The sequence below is a fragment of the Rhinatrema bivittatum genome, chromosome 3, assembly GCF_901001135.1.
Source record: "Rhinatrema bivittatum chromosome 3, aRhiBiv1.1, whole genome shotgun sequence".
Taxonomy (NCBI): Eukaryota; Metazoa; Chordata; class Amphibia; order Gymnophiona; family Rhinatrematidae; genus Rhinatrema; species Rhinatrema bivittatum.
The window spans coordinates 15,858,027-15,878,070 of record NC_042617.1 but is presented as its reverse complement, the minus strand read 5'-3'; the positions used below and the strand labels follow the sequence as shown (position 1 = coordinate 15,878,070).

General features: G+C 45.1%; 1 protein-coding gene across 1 annotated transcript in view; it reads right to left on the bottom strand.

Annotated features, from left to right (window-relative positions):
• The window catches only part of DNAH8 (dynein axonemal heavy chain 8), a 1,926,251-nt gene that overhangs the window by 147,076 nt on the left and 1,759,131 nt on the right, over nt 1-20,044 (bottom strand). Inside the window, 3 exon segments of the mRNA XM_029592920.1 lie at nt 1,453-1,608; nt 2,756-2,908; nt 16,534-16,607. Of these exon segments, the coding sequence (XP_029448780.1) occupies nt 1,453-1,608; nt 2,756-2,908; nt 16,534-16,607 (383 nt within the window).

Sequence of the window (20,044 nt, the reverse complement as noted above, 5' to 3'; positions counted from 1 at the left end):
GGAGAATCGGTGGCTGGCATCAAGACCAATGGAGTCCACGACATACCCCTAGCATCGATGGAGGAGGCTCTCCTTGCCATGGGGTCACTTTGGGGGCATCACAGTGGAAGCTAGTGCATCCCTGTGTCCAGCACCATGCATTGACAGGGACTGATGATGATGCTTCCTCATCTTCCCTCAATGCTTGGAATGGTCCTTCCCCAGAGCTAAGGCTAAAGCCGATGAACCTGACATCCTCAATTTGGAGGAGCCCAACGATGGCTGGTCTCCGGCGTTCCTCTAATCTGACAACCTTGATGGAACCAATGGCCCTGCCAATGACAATGGCTTGGTGTCCATCCATGTGGCTCTGAGATCCCTCAATTCTGATACTTCAGATGTCAATGCTGAAGAATCAGTTTTCTCTGGCCCAAAGAGGCGCCCATCGTGTTCAGCCGGATCTTATGTCCCTTTGGGGTAATACTGGTGAACTTGCTGCAACCCTGGAAGTCAGGCGATGCCCAAGACACAGAACATATCTATCACAGAGGTCTGTGATAGATATGGGCCTCGTTCAACTGGGGAACCACTTAAAACCCAATGTGGACATGTTGTTGCAAAATAAACGGGATGTGAGATTAAAATCAATGGCAGTGACTGTCGATGGTCGGCAGGCACTGAGTGCACTGCCACCCTGGGTGATTGACAACAAAATTAAACTTACCTATAAACACTGAAAAAGCTATCTAGGATGCTAACGGGAGAACTGGGAGGACCCTGAGTCAACAGCATGAGGTAGCAAAAGATATTTAGCGAGAAAACACACTTGAAAAATGTAGGCCAAAAAAGTTGGCAAAGTGAGGCTCACCTGACCATGAGACAACATGTTCCGAGGAAAAGAAGAGACAGAGGGGACTCTGCGTGGATACATGGTATAATGCATGCCTGAGCATGCTCGGTGAGGCTCAATCATAGTTCTAGAAACTTTGACATAAGTTTTCCATGCCATGTGTGAGGACTCCCATCCTGCTTGTCCTCAGAGAAATAACTTATCTGGATAAGTAGTGGCTTGTGTGCAGATATTCTGCAGCATAGCCATGCCGTAGATATTCTGCGGCATAGCTATGCCGCATATAAACATCCAGACAACTTAAAAACAATATCATCTTAAAACAAAAATCATCATAAAATTGACAATTAACCTGCTATTAGAACACAACCCTCACCTCTATTCCTAAACAAAAAAAAAGTGTTTATTTTTATTGGCATGCACCATATACAGGGTGGCCCATGGAAAAGTAGCTTGCCTCCAATGCACTGGTATTGAAGGCGGGCTACTTTTCCATGGGTCACCCTGTAAAATACACCAACTACTGCAAATATTTCACTTCTGTCTTTTCCTTGGTCAACTGCATCTTGTTGGGGGAAAATCTCAATTTCACAACAAAAAAGTAAAAAAGTCCATTACAATACCTGAACAACAGAATGCAGGAAGGCTACACTGTAAAGTAAAGGCTTCCACATAGGTAGATTGCTGACATCAAGCTGGTCCTGACTAATCCCTGAAAATGTCCTCTTTAAGCCTGCGTTCATTCCCTGAGGGGGCTCATTTGTGAACTTAATGGAGGACTGTTAATAGAAAACAAGAAAGTATATTTTTATGCTTAAAAAGAAATTGTGTAATTTGGTGTACAAAAGAAATATTAAACAACACAAGATAGCTGAAGTCAAAGGGCATGATTGAGTTTCACAATAGGGAGAAGGCTGTTGTAATGGACTGCACGCAGGTACCCCCTAGTGCTTGGGTGCAGGTGGTGCAGGCTCAGGAAAATCTGGATCTCTCCTATGTGCTGGACAGAAGGAGACTGTCAAGCCCACACAGCATGTTGGGAGATAAAGGAGAACAAAAAGGCTATTTCTGAAGGCTAATGGTAAACCTCAAACATTTCATGATTTAGAAGGTCTAAAAACCCGGTGATAATCATAGTTGTTTGTTTATGTCACGATTTATACCCTGCTCAATCTGAGGGACTCAGTGGTTAACAATTTACATTCATAATGAAACAAGGTCCGTCACAAAACAGTATACTAAAAGAACTACAATGGCCGGAAAATTTAACATTGAATAAAAACTATCTATAATACAAAGGAGACATACATAATTTAAAAATTATAACAATACAAAAACATACTAAAAAACCATGAATCAAGCAATAATAATAAGCCATAATAAAACATCTGTATTTGGTATTAAATGCCTGCTGAAAATAGAAAGCTGTAACATGCTTCCTAAAGGTAAGTTCACATTGGTTTCTTCGGATATCAGCTGGCAACATAAACAGTACACTCTCTGGTCTCATTCAGGCGTCCTTGGTGAACTGGAGGAACTTCAAACGCATTGCCCAGAAATCCCAGACAAGTATATGGCATTAAAATTAGAAAATAATTATTTGTATTTATGCTGACATGAATCATAAAATGGCTTAAAAATATTGATATTCAAATTTCTGGATATCAAGGCATTTCTAGTATTTAGTGCTATTGGTGCTGATGGCAAATATCTTTAGAGAAAGACCTTAGGGATCAAATATGCAAGCTGTTGCAAGAATATTTAATATTTGATTGTTATGCTTTTCAAATTTCATAGTAAGTGAGTGCAAAAAAACCACTTTGATTCAACTGTTTTATTTTAAATGACTTTTATTGCCACATCCTATATTATTTTTGTCTACATTAATATAAAGAATGTAGCTCTTCCAGAAGGAATTTCACAAACCTGCAGAATGGTTATTGGAAACTTGTCATGAACCTCGGTGGTTATCCAGATGCGGAAACTCTCATCCATCGTCTCTGCAGTATTAATACTCTCTATTAACTCATCTAGGACATCGAGTCCAAGGTGACAGTTCTGAAGTAATACCCAGCCACCCTGCAACCAAAATTAATTCAGGAAATGTCAGGATTTCTAGATAGTGATCATGTTTGTCTATGTAACGTAAATATTCTAGAGGTGACAGTGTTTAGTTAAATTGCTTTTCAGTTTTAGTCTTGTAATAGTCACTATTCATTTCAGTCTACAATTATTTCTTTTTCACAAACTTCAGCGGTGTAGTACGATTTCCAATAAAACTTGTAAAATAATAGAGTGCCTGTGTGAAACACTAGTGCCATCTAATGGCATGAAGAAAGAACTCCTTTTTTTTTAGCACATTTCTTTTTTCCCAAGAGTTTAAACATCTCGAGGTTCATATTCAGTAGGCCAGTTAGTGGACAGGTTAAAGTTAGCTAGATAACTTGTCCCATATATTCAGCAGGAGAAACGTCCCATTGAAGATCTCAGCTACATATAGCCATATTTCAAAAAAACCTACCGGCTATATTTGAATATAGCCAGGTAGGTTCTTAGTTATCCGGTCTTCAGGTTTAGGAGAATATGTTTAATTTTTAAATTGGCTATGTAATGTTTCACCTATACTGCAGCCATATCCATCCAATAAAAATATTTATCTTCGAACAACGTGGTGCCTTAGAACTTGGTTTAGCATTTAGTTTAAACAATTTTTATTTGTGCAAAAGAAACATAACAATCCCTGCAGAGCGTTCACTCTGCAACTCCGCAGGTGGCAACCATACAAAGAGTATTTTTCATATGCATACTACTCAATAACAGTAGTTACCCTCCCAGAAACCCCCCCCCCCCCAGACCCTTCCTTCCTACTCACACATCAATAATGAAGTCAGCAAATAGTACGGCAGTGTGTCATAAAATACGACTGAGAGTCAGACATTCAGAATGAGACTACGGGAACGATGTGGCAGTGACTAAAGATAGCAGTCCCAAATCCGCAGGAACCTTCGCCTGAGAATACGAGACGCCATATGCTCCATGTGCATGAGACGATGTAGACTGTTCCTCCATATCCAAAAGACAGGGGCCTCCGAATCCCTCCAGAGCACTAGAATGAGGCGTTTCCCTACCAGTTCAGGATTCCGAATCAACAAATGCGGCGCTGTGCCCCGGACAATGGAGGGAGAGACATATCAAATAATATTGCCTCAGGAGAGACCAATATATTCATATCCAGAAGGTCAGCTAGATATTGCATAACACGGCCCCAGAAATGCCGAATGTGAGGGCAGTCCCAGAATAAATGAAATAAAGTCCCCAGAATAAATGAAATAAAGTCCCACCTTACATATAGCACACAACGCCGATGGGTACAATTTGGCTAGGAACGTAGCATGAGGGGAGAAAAAAGCTCTATACAGAAATGTAAACTGCTTTTCCCAGTAGAACATATTGGTGGTCACTGCGGACAAGTGCCTGAAACAGGCCTGCAGAGTGGAGGAGGCAAGGGTCAACCGCCCGTCTTTATTCCATCATTCTGCCAGGATGGGGCCAACATCTACAACACTAATTTCCTGAGGCCTTTATAGTAGGCCAATAAGGAGATTGCGCTAGTTCTATCTAGCAAAAAAAGCGTGTCAAGGGCCTTAAACACGGCCAGCTGGCACTCCGCTAGAGAAAGGACGTGGATATAATAATGGATCTGTAAATAGGGAAAAACCTGCGAACTAGTAAGGTCATATAGTTCCCTCAAAGCCGGAAACATTAAGATTGTGCACTCCCCATCTAGCATATGTCCCAACTGGAGAATACCCTTAGTCGCCCAAAGGTCAAAGGCCCGAGAGTGCAATCCAGGGGTAAACGCCAGGTTACCTCTTATGGGCAATAAATGGGCGTACATGCCAGGAATCCCCAATAATTTCGTTACACGAAACCACGTGCGGCGGATCACCTCTAAGAGCATGTGCTTTTGTAGGGATTCGGGCAGAGCTGGAGTGGGAGTCTGTAGGACAAATCGCAGATCTAAGGGAGCCATTAGCGCTTGTTCCGCGGAAATGTTTACATACGTGGATTGCCCCAGTATCCAGTCTCTAATGATCTGTAAATTCCCTGCTAAGTTATAACTAGCTAGATCAGAACTCCCATACCACCCCACTCCATCTCTCCTTTAGCCATAGCAAAGGGATACGGGCTTTCTTCCCCCTCCAGATGAAGGAGCCCAACATCTGTTAACGATTAACAATTTTCGCACAGTTCTACAAGCAATGATATTCGCACAGTTCTACAAGCAATGATATTCGCTAGCACAGATTATTGTAACTCCCTGCTGTTAGGACTACCTCAATCTACAATTCGGCCTCTGCAAATATTGCTAAATTCTGCTGCCAGAGTTTTGACAGGCAAAAAAAAGAGTGACCACATTACAGGAACACTTGCTGAACTCCACTGGCTTCCAATTGAACAAAGAATACAATATAAAGCACTTTGTATAATCCATAAACTAATCCACGATGATAAAGCCGACTGGCTTAACACGGCACTGCGCATGCATGTACCACAAAGAAACCTGAGATCTGCAAATAAAGCTCTACTAACTGTCCCCTCTGTCAAATCAGCACATCTCACGCAAGTAAGGGAAAGAGCACTGTCACTGGCTGGTCCATGCCACTCGAAATAAGACTACAGACAAATCTGAAATTATTCAAAACTAATCTGAAAACCTGGCTTTTTAAACAAGCATTTTATAAAGATAAAGAAAAGGAGAAAAATAGTTGAACGATAAGGATGCACCAAGCTAGAAGTTTTTAGTAACCTACATAAGCATATTAATGTTAAAATCAAACTGCCTAATTTGTTCCTAACAATCAGGTTTAATTTACACACCTAGTTTATTATTTTAAATTGTTACCGTACTATGATGGCTCACGAGTAATTTGTAATCTATATCACCCATATTTCTCTTTATCGTGCCCTTCTGTAAACCGTTGTGATGGTATTTAACTTAACGACGATATAGAAAATTTTTTGAATAAATAAATAAATAAATCTTTTCTAGAGTCGCCACATCCCTGTATTTGAAATAAAAGGGCAAATTTTGGATTAGATACAACAACTTGGGGAGGAGGTTCATTTTGAAGAGGTTGATGCGCCCCACTAAAGAAAGTGGCAGAGCCCGCCATGCCTGCAAACTTCTCACCGTATGGTCTAAGATCCAGGGGATATTGAGGCAGTAGAGCTGAGTCAGATTAGTTGCTATATAGATCCCCAGATATCGAATGGACTCTTCAGCCCACTGCAGAAGGAAATCCCCGCCCCATGCATTTTTTAACTCCTCTGGGGCAATTAGAGCTTCAGATTTATCCCAATTTATCCTCAAGCCAGAAAAAGCACCAAAAGTAGTAAACAATCGTAACAGTGAGTGCCTGGGTTCCGTCAGAAAGACCAAAATATCATCTGCAAATGCTGCGTAATTGAAGATGGTATCCTGATACTTAATTCCCCTAACCTCCTTATGTGCCTGTATGGATCGCAAATAGGGCTCTAAGGTTAAGATGAAAAGCAATGGAGAAAGGGGGCATCCTTGCCTCGTCCCTCTGTGAATAGAAAAGGGATCTGGCCTGGTACCATTGACAATAATCGAAGCCATCGGCTCCCTGTACAACAAGGCAACCGCCTTAGTAAACAACCTGTTTTTCCAGACTTATTACTATACTGGAAAAGTTTAAATTGATAATAAGCCAGACTCTTGAGTTCTCTGATGTATTAAAGAGTTAAGGGCGGTTTGAAGAGCCATATAGCGCTCCCTATTCACTGGAGTATGGGCTCCACTAAGCGCTCGCCGAGCCCATTGCAACTGCTCAGTGGGAGCCAACAGACGCTGGTCCATGATCTTTTTACAGTTGGCCAGGTAAGAAATGATATTGCCCCAGAGAACCGCCTTAGCAGCACACCAAAACAATACAGGCTATTGAAAGACACATACTCTGACCACTTAGTATGCAAATGAGCCTGGAAGACAACATCCTCAGCCAAAAAATAGGGATATCGCCAGAGAGGCCGCAAACGACAAGAGGAAGTATCTGAAAAATCCAGCCAAACTGGCACGTGGTCAGAGATTACTATCTCTCCAATATCCGTGTCTGCAAGTTTGTAAAAGGCATGCGCACTAACCAGCATATAATCAATCCTGGAATGAGATGCATGGACTCTAGAGACATAAGTGAAATCCCTCTCTGTGGGATGTAACATTCTCCAGGTGGCCAGCTACTGGGTCTATCAAGCCCAGGATCCTGTTTTCCACAGTGGCCAATCCAGGTCACAAGGACCTGACAAGATTCCAAACAGTAAATACATCCTATGCTGCTATCACGCAGATAAGTCATTGCTATTCCTTAGAGAGAGGGATATTGAGTAAGAAAAGGGAAGTGATTATCCCCTTGTACAGGTCCTTGGTGAGTCCTCACCTGGAGTACTGTGTTCAGTTCTGGAGACCGTATCTCCGAAGAGACAGAGACAAGATGGAAGCGGTCCAGAGAAGGGCGACCAAAAGGGTGAATGGCCTTCATCGAATGACTTATGAGGAGAGATTGAAGAATCTAAATATGTACACCCTGGAGGAAAGGAGGAGCAGAGGTGACATGATACAGACTTTCAGATACTTGAAAGGTTTAAATGATCCAAAGACAGCGACAAACCTTTTCCGTCGGAAAAAAATCAGCAGAACCAGGGGTCACGATTTGAAGCTCCAGGGAGGAAGACTCAGAACCAATGTAAGGAAGTATTTCTTCACGGAGAGGGTGGTGGATGCCTGGAATGCCCTTCCGGAAGAAGTGGTGAAGACCAGATCTGTGAAGGACTTCAAAGGGGCGTGGGATAAACACTGTGGATTCATAAAGTCTAGAGGACGTGAATGAAGAGTGGGTGGCTCGCGGGAATGACGGCTACTGCCTAGAGATAATACTCTTATTCAATAAACATACACACGGTTAATGCGACTCCAACATTGTTCTAAGCTTCAACGGCAAGAGGAAACGTGGAAAAAGATTTGCATTCACAAAAAAAGCAGGGAGTAACTTGCTTGTTACGGCGGTTACTACCCCAAACCAAATGAGCCTGGTACTTCACGTTCAATGCATATCCAGCATAACTCTCTGCTTCAATGGCAGGGGGAATTTTCATGGCTAGCAGCCGACGGCCCGGACCCAAGACTTCGATCCCGAACCGAACACCTGCTCCACCGACTGACTGTTTGCACAGGTATCCGGGGGGCTGCACGGTGGGGGGCCTTAGTTATTTTCTTGCGCGCGTGTTCAGGGGGGGGAGAGGGGGTGTTTCGGTCATTATGCAACTCTCGCATATGTAATGTTTCCGGACACCAGTCTGTCAGGCTGGGGTGCGGTTTGTCTCTCCCAGTCCACCCAGGGAACCTGGTCGCCGACTCAGTCTCGCTGGCACATCAATCGGTTGGAGACCCTGGCGGTGCGCCTGGCCCTTCAGGAGTTCCTCTCCCTGCTCCGTGGCAAAGCAGTAAGAGTTCTGTCCGACAACTCTACCACAGTGGCTTACATCAATTGCCAAGGGGGCACCCGCAGTCCCCTGGTGGCCCTGGAAGCCAGCCGCCTCTTCTCATGGGCAGAACGGCATCTGCAGTGCCTGGCGGCCTCCCACATTGTGGGCAAGGAAAATGTTCAAGCCAACTTCCTCAGCCATCAATCGCTTGATCCGGGGGAGTGGGAGCTCTCGGATGCCGCCATGGCTCTGATAGTGGACAGGTGGGGTCCCCCCCACCTAGACCTCATGGCGACCCTGCGCAACTCCAAGGCCAATCGGTTCTTCAGCCGCTGGAGGGAGCATGGCTCAGAAGGCGTGGATGCTCTGGCTCTTCCTCGGCCAGCGGACGTCCTCCTGTACGTGTTCCCCCCGTGGCCCCTGGTGGGAAAAGTTCTCAGAAGAATCAAACTCTACTGGGGACCCGTGGTTCTGGTAGCACCCGAGTGGCCGCGGAGGCCGGGGTTCGCAGATCTCATCAACCTGGCAATGGATGGACCTCTCCGATTCGGTCATCTCCCTTGTTTGCTTCAACAGGGGCCTGTATTTTTCGACCAGGCCGATCGCTTCTGTCTAGCGGCTTGGCTTTTGAACGGCGTCGCCTGAGGCGTAAGGGCTATAAGGAGGAGGTCATCTCCACCTTGCTACGGGCCTGGAAACAGTCGACTTCCCTGGCCTACATGCGTATCTGGAAGGTTTTTGAGTCTGTTTGTGCGGAATGGGGTATCCAGCTTGCTCCGCCCCGGTCTCTGTGGTTCTCTCTTTTCTTCAGAAGGGTCTCTCCAAGGGCCTCTCCTTCAGTTCTCTGCGTGTACAAGTCTCCGCGCTCGGCTCTCTCCTGGGTCAGGTGGAAGGTCATTCCCTAGCGGGCCACCCGGACGTGATTCGGTTTCTGAGGGGCATTAAACATCTTCGCCCTCCTTCTCGTACCACTTGCCCATCGTGGAGTCTTAACCTGGTCCTTCGGGCCCTCTGTGCGGCCCCGTTCAAAACTCTACGTCGCGCCACGCTAAAAGACCTTACGCTAAAGACTGTCTTTCTGGTCTCTATCTCCTCCGCTTGGCGGATTTCCGAGATTCAAGCGTTGTCCTGTCGGGAACCCTTCTTGCGCTTTTCCGATTCTGGGGTCTCTCTCAAGACGATCCCTTCTTTCTTACCTAAAGTTGTCTCTAGCTTCCATGTCAACTAGTCAGTGGAACTCCCTGCGTTTTCCCCAGAGGAGATTGCGGGTACGACTGGGGGTGATCTCCATCGGCTGGACATCAAACGAGTTCTGCTTTGCTACCTCCAGGTTACTAACGACTTTCGGGTTTTGGACCATCTCTTTGTCCTCTGGAGTGGTCCCAATCTGGGTAAGCCGGCTTCTAAGACCACTATTGGGCGGTGGTTGAAAGAAGCAATCTCCTCGGCCTATCTTTGCCAAGGTCCACCGGTCACCGAGGGCCTCAAGGCTCATTCTCTACGCTCTCAAGCCACTTCTTGGGCGGAGAGTCAATTGGTTTCTCCGCAGGAGATTTGCAGGGCCGCCACGTGGACGTCCTTACATACATTTTCTCGACACTACTATCTGGATGTGCAAGCTCCGGTTGTTGGATCTTTTGGGCGGCAAGTGTTTTGAGCAGGATTGTCTCGGTCCCACCTGGTTTAGGGAAGCTTTGGTACATCCCACAATCTGGACTGATCCGGGTATGTACAGGGAAAGGAAAATTAGTTCTTACCTGTTAATTTTCATTCCTGTAGTACCACGGATCAGTCCAGACGCCCTTCCCTGTCTGTCTTAATTACGTCCTCTCGAAGCTGGTTTCTTGCAGGTTTGCAGATTCTAATACTTCATTTTTTTGTGCAAGAATACTGAGCAATTACACCGGAAGCCTTGGTCGTTTAAATACCAAGTATATGCAAGAGCGTATAGCTATACCATGTTTATTCCATTGTTCTACAGTTGCTCCTTTGAGCTTTATGGTTACTTGCTTGATCCTACTCTGGGTTTATTGTTTTCTGCTTTGACATTGGTTATACTGAAGGGTTACAGGATAGGTTCTGTCATCATATAGGATATCCTTTCAGTTTTAGTCTGTCTCCACCTGCTGGAATGGAGGCTCAACCTACAGTCTGGACTGATCCGTGGTACTACAGGAACGAAAATTAACAGGTAAGAACTAATTTTCCTTTAAGCTCTGGAAGCTTGATGGACCAAGGGTCCATCAAGCCCAGCATCCTGTTTCCAACAGTGGCCAATCCAGGCCATAAGAACCTGGCAAGTACCCAAAAACTAAGTCTATTCCATGTTACCATTGCTAATGTCTGTGGCTATTCTCTAAGTGAACTTAATAGCAGGTAATGGACTTCTCCTCCAAGAACTTATCCAATCCTTTTTTAAACACAGCTATACTAACTGCACTGACCACATCATCTGGTAACAAATTCCAGAGTTTAATTGTGCGTTGAGGAAAAAAGAACTTTCTCTGATTAGTTTTAAATGTGCCCCATGCTAACTTCATGGAGTGCCCCCTAGTCTTTCTACTATCCGAAAGAGTAAATAACCGATTCACATCTACCCGTTCTAGACCTCTCATGATTTTAAACACCTCTATCATATCCCCCCTCAGTCGTCTCTTCTCCAGGCTGAAAAGTCCTAACCTCTTTAGTCTTTCCTCGTAGGGAAGTTGTTCCATTCCCCTTATCATTTTGGTAGCCCTTCTCTGTACCTTCTCCATTGCAATTATATCTTTTTTGAGATGCGGCGACCAGAATTGTACACAGTATTCAAGGTGCGGTCTCACTATGGAGCAATACAGAGGCATTATGACATTTTCCGTTTTATTCACCATTCCCTTTCTAATAATTCCCAACATTCTGTTTGCTTTTTTGACTGCCGCAGCACACTGAACCGACGATTTCAATGTGTTATCCACTATGACACCTAAATCTTTTTCTTGGGTTGTAGCACCTAATATGGAACCCAACATTGTGTAATCATAGCATGGTTATTTTTCCCTATATGCATCACCTTGCACTTATCCAAATTAAATTTCATCTGCCATTTGGATGCCCAATTTTCCAGTCTCACAAGGTCTTCCTGCAATTTATCACAATCCGCTTGTGATTTAAATACTCTGAACAATTTTGTGTCATCTGCAAATTTGATTATCTCACTCGTCGTATTTCTTTCCAGATCATTTATAAATATATTGAAAAGTAAGGGTCCCAATACAGATCCCTGAGGCACTCCACTGTCCACTCCCTTCCACTGAGAAAATTGTCCATTTAATCCTACTCTCTGTTTCCTGTCTTTTAGCCAGTTTGCAATCCACGAAAGGTCATCGCCACCTATCCCATGACTTTTTACTTTTCCTAGAAGCCTCTCATGAGGAACTTTGTCAAACGCCTTCTGAAAATCCAAGTATACTATATCTACCGGTTCACCTTTATCCACATGTTTATTAACTCCTTCAAAAAAGTGAAGCAGATTTGTGAGGCAAGACTTGCCCTGGGTAAAGCCATGCTGACTTTGTTCCATTAAACCATTTCTTTCTATATGTTCTGTGATTTTGATGTTTAGAACACTTTCCACTATTTTTCCTGGCACTGAAGTCAGGCTAACCGGTCTGTAGTTTCCTGGATCACCCCTGGAGCCCTTTTTAAATATTGGGGTTATATTTGCTATCCTCCAGTCTTCAGGTACAATGGATGATTTTAATGATAAATTAGAAATTTTTACTAATAGGTCTGAAAGTTCATTCTTTAGTTCCTTCAGAACTCTGGGGTGTATACCATCCGGTCCGGGTGATTTACTACTCTTCAGTTTGTCAATCAGGCCTACCACATCTTCTAGGTTCACTATGATTTGATTCAGTCCATCTGAATCTTTACCCATGAAAACCTTCTCCATTACGGGTACCTCCCCAACATCCTCTTCAGTAAACACCGAAGCAAAGAAATCATTTAATCTTTCCGCGATGGCCTTATCTGCTCTAAGTGCCCCTTTAACCCCTCGATCATCTAACGGTCCAACTGACTCCCTCACAGGCTTTCTGCTTCGGATATATTTAAAAAGGTTTTTACTGTGAGTTTTTGCCTCTACAGCCAACTTCTTTTCAAATTCTCTCTTAGCCTGTCTTATCAATGTTTTACATTTAACTTGCCAATGTTTATGCTTTATCCTATTTTCTTCTGTTGGATCCTTCTTCCAATTTTTGAATGAAGATCTTTTGGCTAAAATAGCTTCTTTCACCTCCCCTTTTAACCATGCCGGTAATCGTTTTACCTTCTTTCCACCTTTCTTAATGTGTGGAATACATCTGGACTGTGCTTCTAGGATGGTATTTTTTAACAATGTAGAGGGCTAATTAGGTGCCTTTCCAAGATCAGGGACATTTTGTGTTTGTGTTTGTGTATGCCCTCCGTCTTTCCACCCCAAAAAACCCCCACCATAAACGCAGTGTTTAAATACGCACTCCACACCCCCCCACCCCCCGGTGAAATACTATTGTCCACTGTGGTTACTATTGTCCACTGTGGTGCTTGGAGAGGCATCCCCTGGAGGAGATGAGGAAGCGCAGCCACCACTGCAAGTCGTCGACTGTAGAGTCCAAGAATGGAAGGACCATGTGAAACTGTTCCGACACCGGCTGCCAACGGGATAGCAAAGCTTTCTGTAATGGACGCATATGAGCAAAAGCCCAGAGGACGAAATCGATGGTGGAAACCATGGATCCCAAAACCTGCAGGTAGTCCCGAACTGTTGGGGAAGGTAGTGCAATCAGATTCTGGATCTGCTCAATCAGTTTGAGAGCGCATGCACGCAGTAAGAAGACCTTGCCTACTCGGGTGTCGAAGTGGGCTCCCAGGAAGTCTAACTCCTGGGAGGGCTGAAGGTTGCTCTTGGAGAAGTTTACTATCCACCCGAGAGAAGCGAGGAGAGACAACACGCGATCCACCGCCTGTTGGCAAGAAGCTGCCGACTTGGCCCTGATGAGCCAGTCATCCAGGTAGGGATGAACAAGGATTCCTTCCCGGCGAAGAGCCGCCACAACCACCACCATGACCTTGGTGAAGGTGCGAGGCGCGGTCGCGAGACCGAAAGGAAGCGCCCGAAACTGGAAGTCTGGGTTGAGAACATGGAAGTGGAGATACTTCTGGTAATCGCGGTGAATCCGAATATGGAAGTATGCCTCCGCGAGATCGAGTGAAGCGAGAAACTCTCCGGGGCGAACCGCTGCGATGACCGCTCGCAGGGTTTCCATGCGGAAATGAGGAATTTTGAGGGCCCGATTGACCCTCTTGAGGTCCAGGATGGGTGATAGGACCCGTCCTTCTTGGGAACGACGAAGTAAATAGAATACTGGCAGGCGCCAAGCTCCCTCTCTGGGACTGGGACCACCACGCCCAGATCCAGGAGTCTGGTGAGTGTTTGTTCTACCGCGTCCCTCTTGGACCGCCCGCGTGGAGAAAAGAGAAAAAGATCTGGAAGATCGTGGACAATTTCAAAGGCATACTCGTCTCTGATAATGTCGAGGACCCACTGATCCGACGTGATTTTGACCCATTCCTCGAAAAACAAGGAGAGGTGGCCGCCTAGGGAGGGGACCGAGGAATGAGTCAGCTGAACTTTATTGTGTGGCAGGCTTGGGGGTGGAGCGTGCGGGCTGCCCTCGTGAAAGGGACGCCTCCCATGAAAGGGCTGTGACCAAGACTGAGACCGGGAAGAATAACCCCTCAAAGAACCACCCCGCCCACGCGAAGCAAAGTGACGCTGGCCCCGGAAGCGAGGGCAAGAGGGTGTGTAGGAACGGGATGGTTTAGGACGGTCCTCTGGGAGCTTATGGACTTTGTTTTCCCCTAAAGAGTCCATAAGCTTTTCAAGGCAACATGTCTAACTGTGCTTTGGAGGACTGGTCAGCCGACCAATTGCGTAGCCAGAGGAGTCTCCAGGCAGACAACGCCGAAGCCATCGCCTTCGCCTGAACACGAATAAGATCGTAGATCGCGTCTGCCCCGTAAGCGATGACGACTTCCAGATGCTCAGCCTGCTCCGCCTCTGCCAGCGGGAGGTCCTGGTTGCAGAGTAATTGTTGAACTCACCTGAGGCCTGCACGCAGCATGAGACTGCTGCAGCAAGTTGCCCGGACTCCGAGAGCCAAGACTTCGAAGATGCATTTCATGTGCACCTCCAGCTTACAATCCTGATGGTCCTTGAGTGCCGTCGATCCCTCTACAGGGATTGTGGTATGCTTGGTGACCGCTGAAACGTAGGAGTCCACAGAGGTATTCTTTAAAATTTCCAAGCATTCCTCCGGGAAGGAATAGAGCTTGTCCATGGCATGCCCCACCCGGAGTGCCGCCTCGGGAGCCTCCCATTCCCTTAAGAGCAATAGCTTGAGCATGGGATGGAAGGGAAAGGCGGTTGCCGGAGCCCTAAGACCCACCAGGACTGGGTCCATGTCTTTGGGCAAGAAGGCTATCAGATTATCCGCAGTGGGCCTTTCCAACCCCAATTCCTGGAGGACAAAGGGGATGAGGGGCTCCAACTCCTCCTTGCGGAACATACGAAGGACTCTGGGGTCATCCCCCTCCAGGGGAAGGGTACCCTCTGGATCCGGGATAGTGACGGGGTCCGGAAGCACTGGATCCACCGGGGAGTCGGGGAGAGCGGGCACCTCCGGGACCACCCGCACCCGAACTGGCCCCTGGGGCTCCGCAGCTGCTGACTCCTGTCTGTCTGGCTGCCAGTTCAAGGCCTCCTGAGACCAGAAAAAGAAAAAATATTGGTCTTCTGCTGCAGGAAAGTTAAAGGTAGGGGAATACCTGTAACTTAAATCCAAAATTTAAAGTTGACAATTTATTAATTTATTAATTTTTTTTTTTTTTTGAGACTGAGCACAGCAGTCGGGTTCCAAACCCTCTTGACAGCCAGAGGAGGGGAAGACGAGACCTGGACTACCAGACTCGGTCTCCACACCTGGAAGCGGACATGGACTCAGGCTATGCAGTGCACAAGGGGCAGAGCAAGAGCTGGGAGACGGCACCGTCTCCCACACAGAACAAAAAGGAAACCTATTTCTAGGAATTTATTATTTTTACAGAAGGAAGATTCCAAAAGAAGTACTTGCTTGATCCGGAAGAATAAAGAAGAGGCTGACTAGCCTAAAGCAGGGAACCGAAGGGTGAGCTGCTAAACCTGCTGGAGACAGACGAATACTGAAGGGTTACAGGATAGGCTCTGTCCTCATATAGGATATCCTTTCAGTTTTAGTCTGACTCCACCTGCTGGAAAGGAGGCTCAACCCATAGTCTGGACTGATCCAGGTTCATACAGGGAATTGTGTATTGAGTGAAAAAGAATTTTCTCTGATTTGTTATGAATGTGCCACTTGCTAACGTCATGAAGTGTCCTCTAGTCTTTGTATTTTTTAAAAGCAAACAATTGATTTACATTTACAGTGAGGTCAATATTGAAAAAAAACCCAAAAATGCATATGTAAGTAAGCAACATAACACTAATCCAGCTAACTTACATGGAATATTCAGCATGGCTATGATAAAGGAGATGGAATAGCTCCCCTATGAGGAAAAGCTGAAGAGGTTAGGGCTGTTCAGCATGGAGAAGAGACAGCTGAGGGGGATATGATAGAGGTCTTTAAGATCATGAGAAGTATTGAACGAGTAGATGTCACTCGGTTATTTACACTTTCAAATAATAGAAGCACTAGGGGGCATTCCATGAAGTTAGCAAGTAGCACATTTAAGACTAATCATAGAAAATTCTTTTTCACTCAACGCACAATAAAGCTTTGGAATTTGTTGCCAGAGGATGTGGTTAGTGCAGTTAGTGTAGCTGGGTTCAAAAAAGGTTTGGATAAGTTCTTGGAGGAGAAGTCCATTAACTGCTATTAATCAAGTTTACTTAGGGAATAGCCACTGCTATTAATTGCATCAGTAGCATGGGATCTTCTTAGTGTTTGGGTAATTGCCAGGTTTTTGTGGCCTGGTTTGGCCTCTGTTGGAAACAGGATGCTGGGCTTGATGGACCCTTGGTCTGACCCAGCATGGCAATTTCTTATGTTCTTATGTTCTTATGAGATTGCCTAGTAATGAGCTGCTTTGCATGCATTTACAACTCATTACCATTCCTGCGATACTGGGGGTGAAATACTTACCTGCTGCATGGACATCTGTATCAGCCTCCGTGCATGAACTCCTTGTCCTTGACCCATAGAGATAGCCCGACATTCTTTAACAGAACAGAAATGTCATATGATTACTACAGATAATACAGGCAGTTTGTCATGTTTATAATAAACAGTACTGGAGGGAACATTATGGCTAAGTTCTCAAAGACTTATAATTATGCATATAATGTAAGAAGATCGGTATATAAAAACCATAAATAAATAAATAAATAAATAAATAAATAAATAAATAAATAAATAAATGTCTTTTGAGGGTAATTTTAGAACACTATACATAGTGGTAAAGACTGCACATATCTTGAATGTGCAGACTTTATTGCTAATTTTTAGTGATTTCATGCATATAAAATTGCTTTGAAAATGCAGGCATTCAGTCCTGTAGTACACATACAAGTTACACGCAGGAAGTTACTGCTTCTAGCAGTACATCATTTCTGTTTGTAAACTAAAATCCAATTCGGGATGGTGAATATCAAAAATAACATAAGGAAAATAAGTGTCAGAAATGCCATAGTCTCAATATCCAGGTCTCTCCTCCTTGTAGTTCTTTGCTCCCTTGCACCATGATTCATATCAAGTAAACCTTCCCCTTCTCAGGGTAGGATACTCTCGTTGCAACGCCAGCATTTAACGGGTTGGAAAAAAATGAAAAAAATTCCCCAAAATCCAAAAAATTAGCCTTTCAAAGTCAAGATCAAATTCAGCACTCCGACTGGAAGGTACAAAAATCTCAGCTCTCTTCACCTATTGCTTTACTCCTTCAGCAAAGACAAAATGATCCATGCCAGTCCATCCAAATAAAGGGGGAATGGTTCCATTCCAACTCTGAAAATGTATCAAAATCCACACAATTAAAAAATCCATTCTCTAGGTCACCTCCACTCCAAAGCAAAGAAACGTCTCTCCTCCTGGTCAGCCAAGCTGGGGGATGGCAAAGACCCAAATCACATGCATATGGGATTTTTTTGTATTCTCCTAAAACCTTCCCAGAATAAGGTGGGGATAAGTCAAAGGGAGGATCCCCAAATATTTCCCACCCCCACTATACTAGAACAATAGGGCACAAACTTAATGGCAGGCAATCCTGGGTCACAAAAAATGACCTATGCCCAGGTAAAAATAGAGTTAACCTGTCTTCAACAGCTATATGTGAATAAATGGATTTTTAGCTGCCTGAAAATCTGTGCATAGCTTTATAATGCACGTACTTATAATTGGTGCACCAGAGGAGTGTTGGCAGTTTCCGTATGTTTATTGAGATGGTAATTTTCAAATATAACTTATGCCACAAATATGCAGTTAAATTAACCAGTTTTCAAAACGGACTTACACACATTAAGTCTGCTTTGAAATGTATCCCACCAAATCTACCCTACACAAGTTACACCTGCTTTTTAGTGTGCACAATTTTCCTGAAAAGTTGTGTATTTACAGTCAAATTTTACAAAGTATGCATGGAAATCCAAATTCTGTCCCAATTCTGCTTTCTGGAATGCCTCTGCTCAATCCAGGTAAACTTACAAGCAAACATGCCATATGTTTATAATGCATATCGGATATGCAGTTTTGTAAAAAGCCACTTTTGCGTGAATACATTGTTTTACCCACAGAAGTCCTTTGAAAATTACTCTCTAACTTTCAAACCTATCTGCGTTACTGGATTTGCACATGTAAATGGATACATGGAGATTTGGTGGAAGCTGCACTGTTTTATAAAATACCACGTAGTTCTGCTCTGAAAGTATGCAGTATGTCTCAATGCTTGTTTCTAGAACTTTGGTTAAGTTAATCGGATAACTCTAGAACAGGTTTCTACAACTTTAACTGGCACCTACTGGGGATGCCTAGCATAGCACCAACCCTGCATCCAGCAGGGGTCCCCCTTCAGTTTCGTTATATAGCAAAAGTACGTGCGAAAATAAAATAAGAAAACGTAAACGAACCCAACTCCGCAGGGTGGTGGGCGGGTTTCGTAAGGACTAACATCCTGCTGTCCTGTGAGAACACCTGTTATAGGTAAGCAACTCTGCTTTCTCACAGGACAAGCAGGATGGTAGTCCTCACATATGGGTGAGTACCGAGCTGAGGATGCCCGAGTAATGCACCAAATGCACCCAAAGATGTGCAACAGGCACAACAACAGGGATGGAATTTGGTTAGAAGGGCATCCTGAACCCTAACGGGTCGGTTGGTAAGTCAAACTGAAAATAAGTTGCGTAGAACAGACTGGCCGAAGATGGAATCTTGTCTGCCAGCCTTATCTAAGCAATAATGGGCTGTGAATGTATGGAAAGAGCTCCAGGTAGCGGCCTTGCATATGTCAGGAAGCAGCACCGAGTGTTGGTGCGCTACTGAGGTCGCCATGGCCCTTATAGAGTGTGCTTTCACATGGTCTTGAGTGGAATGCCTGCTTGCTGGTAGCAAAAAGAGATACAGTCCACCAGCCAGGAGGAGAGAGTCTGCTTTCCAACAGGATTTCCAAGTTTGATGGTATCAAACGAAACAAACAATTGAGTGGATTTCCTGTGGGCTGACGTGTGGTCCAGATAGAAGGCTAGAGCACGCTTGCAGTCTAAGGAATGCAGAGCCTGTTCTCCTGGATTGGAATGGGGCCTGGGAAAAAAGGTAGGTAGGATAATGGATTAATGTGAAATTCAGATACTAGCTCTGGTAAAAATTTAGGGTGGGTGCAGAGCACCATCCTGTCATGCAGAATTTTAGTGTAAGGCGGATAGGTAATTAATGCCTGTAATTCTGCGAGCGGATGTGATCGCGAGGAGAAAAACTACCTTACAGGTGAGATAACGGAGATCACAGGAGTGGAGAGGCTCAAACGGAGGTTGCATAAGCCGTCCCAACACTACTTTAAGGTTCCAAGTAGGGGCCGGAGGGCACAGTGGAAGTTTTAAATGGAACAAGCCTCTCATGAAGCGTGATACTATGGTGGCGCAGGTATAGAGGAGACAGGCTGAACGTGGCTGGCGCTACCACGGTAGCGCCAGCCACGGGACATGCCCCACCGATATCGGTGGGGCATGTCCCGGGAACAGAGGAGCCGATTAACAGCTCGTGAACCCGGCCCTCATAGCAGTGGCTCGATGTCTCGTGACGCCAGTGCAGAATTCTTCGGAACTCGTTCCGATGTTTCTGGAGCACCAAGGACTGCCAATAATGTGCGGAATACTGTCGATGGCAGTGGTGATGTTGCTCGGCCCGAGAAGGATAGCACCGATGTGCTGGATGGCGTCGGTGGCGGACGGTCACCGTATCGGTGACGATGCATGCCATGGCTATGCTGCTGGATATCACTGTATTTGTTTGGTGTTACTTAGCTGGATAAGTTATAGCTGGCTAAGTTAAACCTGCTCTATATCAAGTCCAACTTATCCGATTAACTTAACCAGATTAATCTTATATAGTAATCAGGCCAAGTTAGCCCGATCCCCCCCACTACCCGCCTATTAGATAGCCAGCTAAG